This window comes from Penaeus monodon, chromosome 23 (assembly GCF_015228065.2).
Source record: "Penaeus monodon isolate SGIC_2016 chromosome 23, NSTDA_Pmon_1, whole genome shotgun sequence".
NCBI classification, from domain to species: Eukaryota; Metazoa; Arthropoda; class Malacostraca; order Decapoda; family Penaeidae; genus Penaeus; species Penaeus monodon.
This window is the reverse complement of record NC_051408.1, coordinates 40199413-40200774: the sequence shown is the minus strand read 5'-3', so window position 1 is coordinate 40200774 and position 1362 is coordinate 40199413. Positions and strand designations below refer to the sequence as shown.

Genomic DNA, 1362 nt, shown 5'->3' with positions numbered 1-1362 from the left:
TGCAATTCCTCCGATTTTTCCTGTCCTTGCTCTGTACAAGTTCCTCGTGTTTGTCCTTTTTATCGACCTTTCTTGCGTCGGCTGGAAGGGCAGGGAGCGCCCGGGATCCGTATAAAAGAGAAGCGCCGAAGACCTGCGCCAGATCCCTCTTCGACTCCCTCCGCAACGGATTGCAACAGCCTTGCAACATGATTGGTCTTCGCGCAGTTGTGAGTATAGCCCTTCCTTGTGCGGGTTGTGAGGATCGCTCTTCCCACGTGTTATGAGGATCCCTCTTGTTGCATGTTCATTTCATAATCACCCCTTCAAATCCACGTTATAAGCATCCCTTGTGTTCTGTGTCACAAGTACCCTTCTGCCCATGTTAAAAGCATGCTCTGAGTGTCCCTAGAAAGGCATCTGAGGAGGTCGCTGAAGGAGACGAACGTTCCTCCCGCAGGTGCTGGTGGTGGCTATGGTGCACGTCGCGTCTGCCGGCAGAAGCTACGGCGGCGGGTTCGTCGGACGTCCTTCCGTCGGCTTCGGAGGAGGGTCCTTCGCGCGCCCTTCAGTCGGCTTCGGAGGAGGCTCCTTCGCTCGCCCTTCCGTCGGCTTCGGAGGAGGATCGTTCGCTCGCCCTTCCGTCGGCTTCGGAGGAGGTTCGTTCGCTCGCCCTTCCGTTGGATTCAGCAGCGCCTCCTTCTCGCGTCCTTCCGTGGGCTTCGGCGGGAGTTCCTTCGGAGGTTCTGGTGGACTGGGACTCGGCGGCTCCTCTTTCGGACGCCCTTACTCGTACGGACGGTAGGCGGCCAGTGGGAGGGGAGGGGGTACAGGAGAACCTGTACTCCCAACTTTTCCCAGAAGAATAGAGTCACACTGTCTGACATATAATAAAGGACACCATGTATGTATTTCGTATTTCTTTTGTGCATTCTGTGGGTTGCTATATAAACAAAGGTTAATTTGCTGTACAAAGTGCACTATTCTGAGGTAATATTATCATTCTTATCAATAGTTAATAGATTATATCACATTAACACCCACACCCATACACACGCCGTATCTTTGAAGCGATCCCGCCCACTCCGCAGCCCCGAGATTGTCCTCGACTGCCAGATTCTACAGCACTGCCTCTTTCTGTCATTCCTCTCCTGTCTGACCTGCCACTCTTTTCTTGGATATACTCGATAAAATGACAGCAATTAACGACCCAATCTTACGGAGACGAACATGATGTTGCAACTTCTCTCCTCCACATTTGGCTCAAGCACGGGGATTTCAAAACATGCGCGTAAACAGTTCAGAATTAGTGGTCTATGATTTGACACGTTCAGATAGGGATCAGAGAGTTCTTGTCGTGAACGAAGCTTCGAATCCCTACGA

General features: G+C 52.1%; 1 protein-coding gene across 1 annotated transcript; it reads left to right on the top strand.

Annotated features, from left to right (window-relative positions):
- The first annotated feature begins 129 nt into the window (after positions 1-129).
- On the top strand, positions 130-890 carry LOC119588425 (prisilkin-39-like). Its single transcript, XM_037937099.1, has 2 exons — positions 130-209; positions 440-890. Exons 1-2 carry the CDS (start codon positions 189-191, stop codon positions 782-784), a joined length of 366 nt encoding a protein of 121 aa, XP_037793027.1. The 5' UTR covers positions 130-188; the 3' UTR covers positions 785-890.
- Positions 891-1362: the final 472 nt, after the last annotated feature.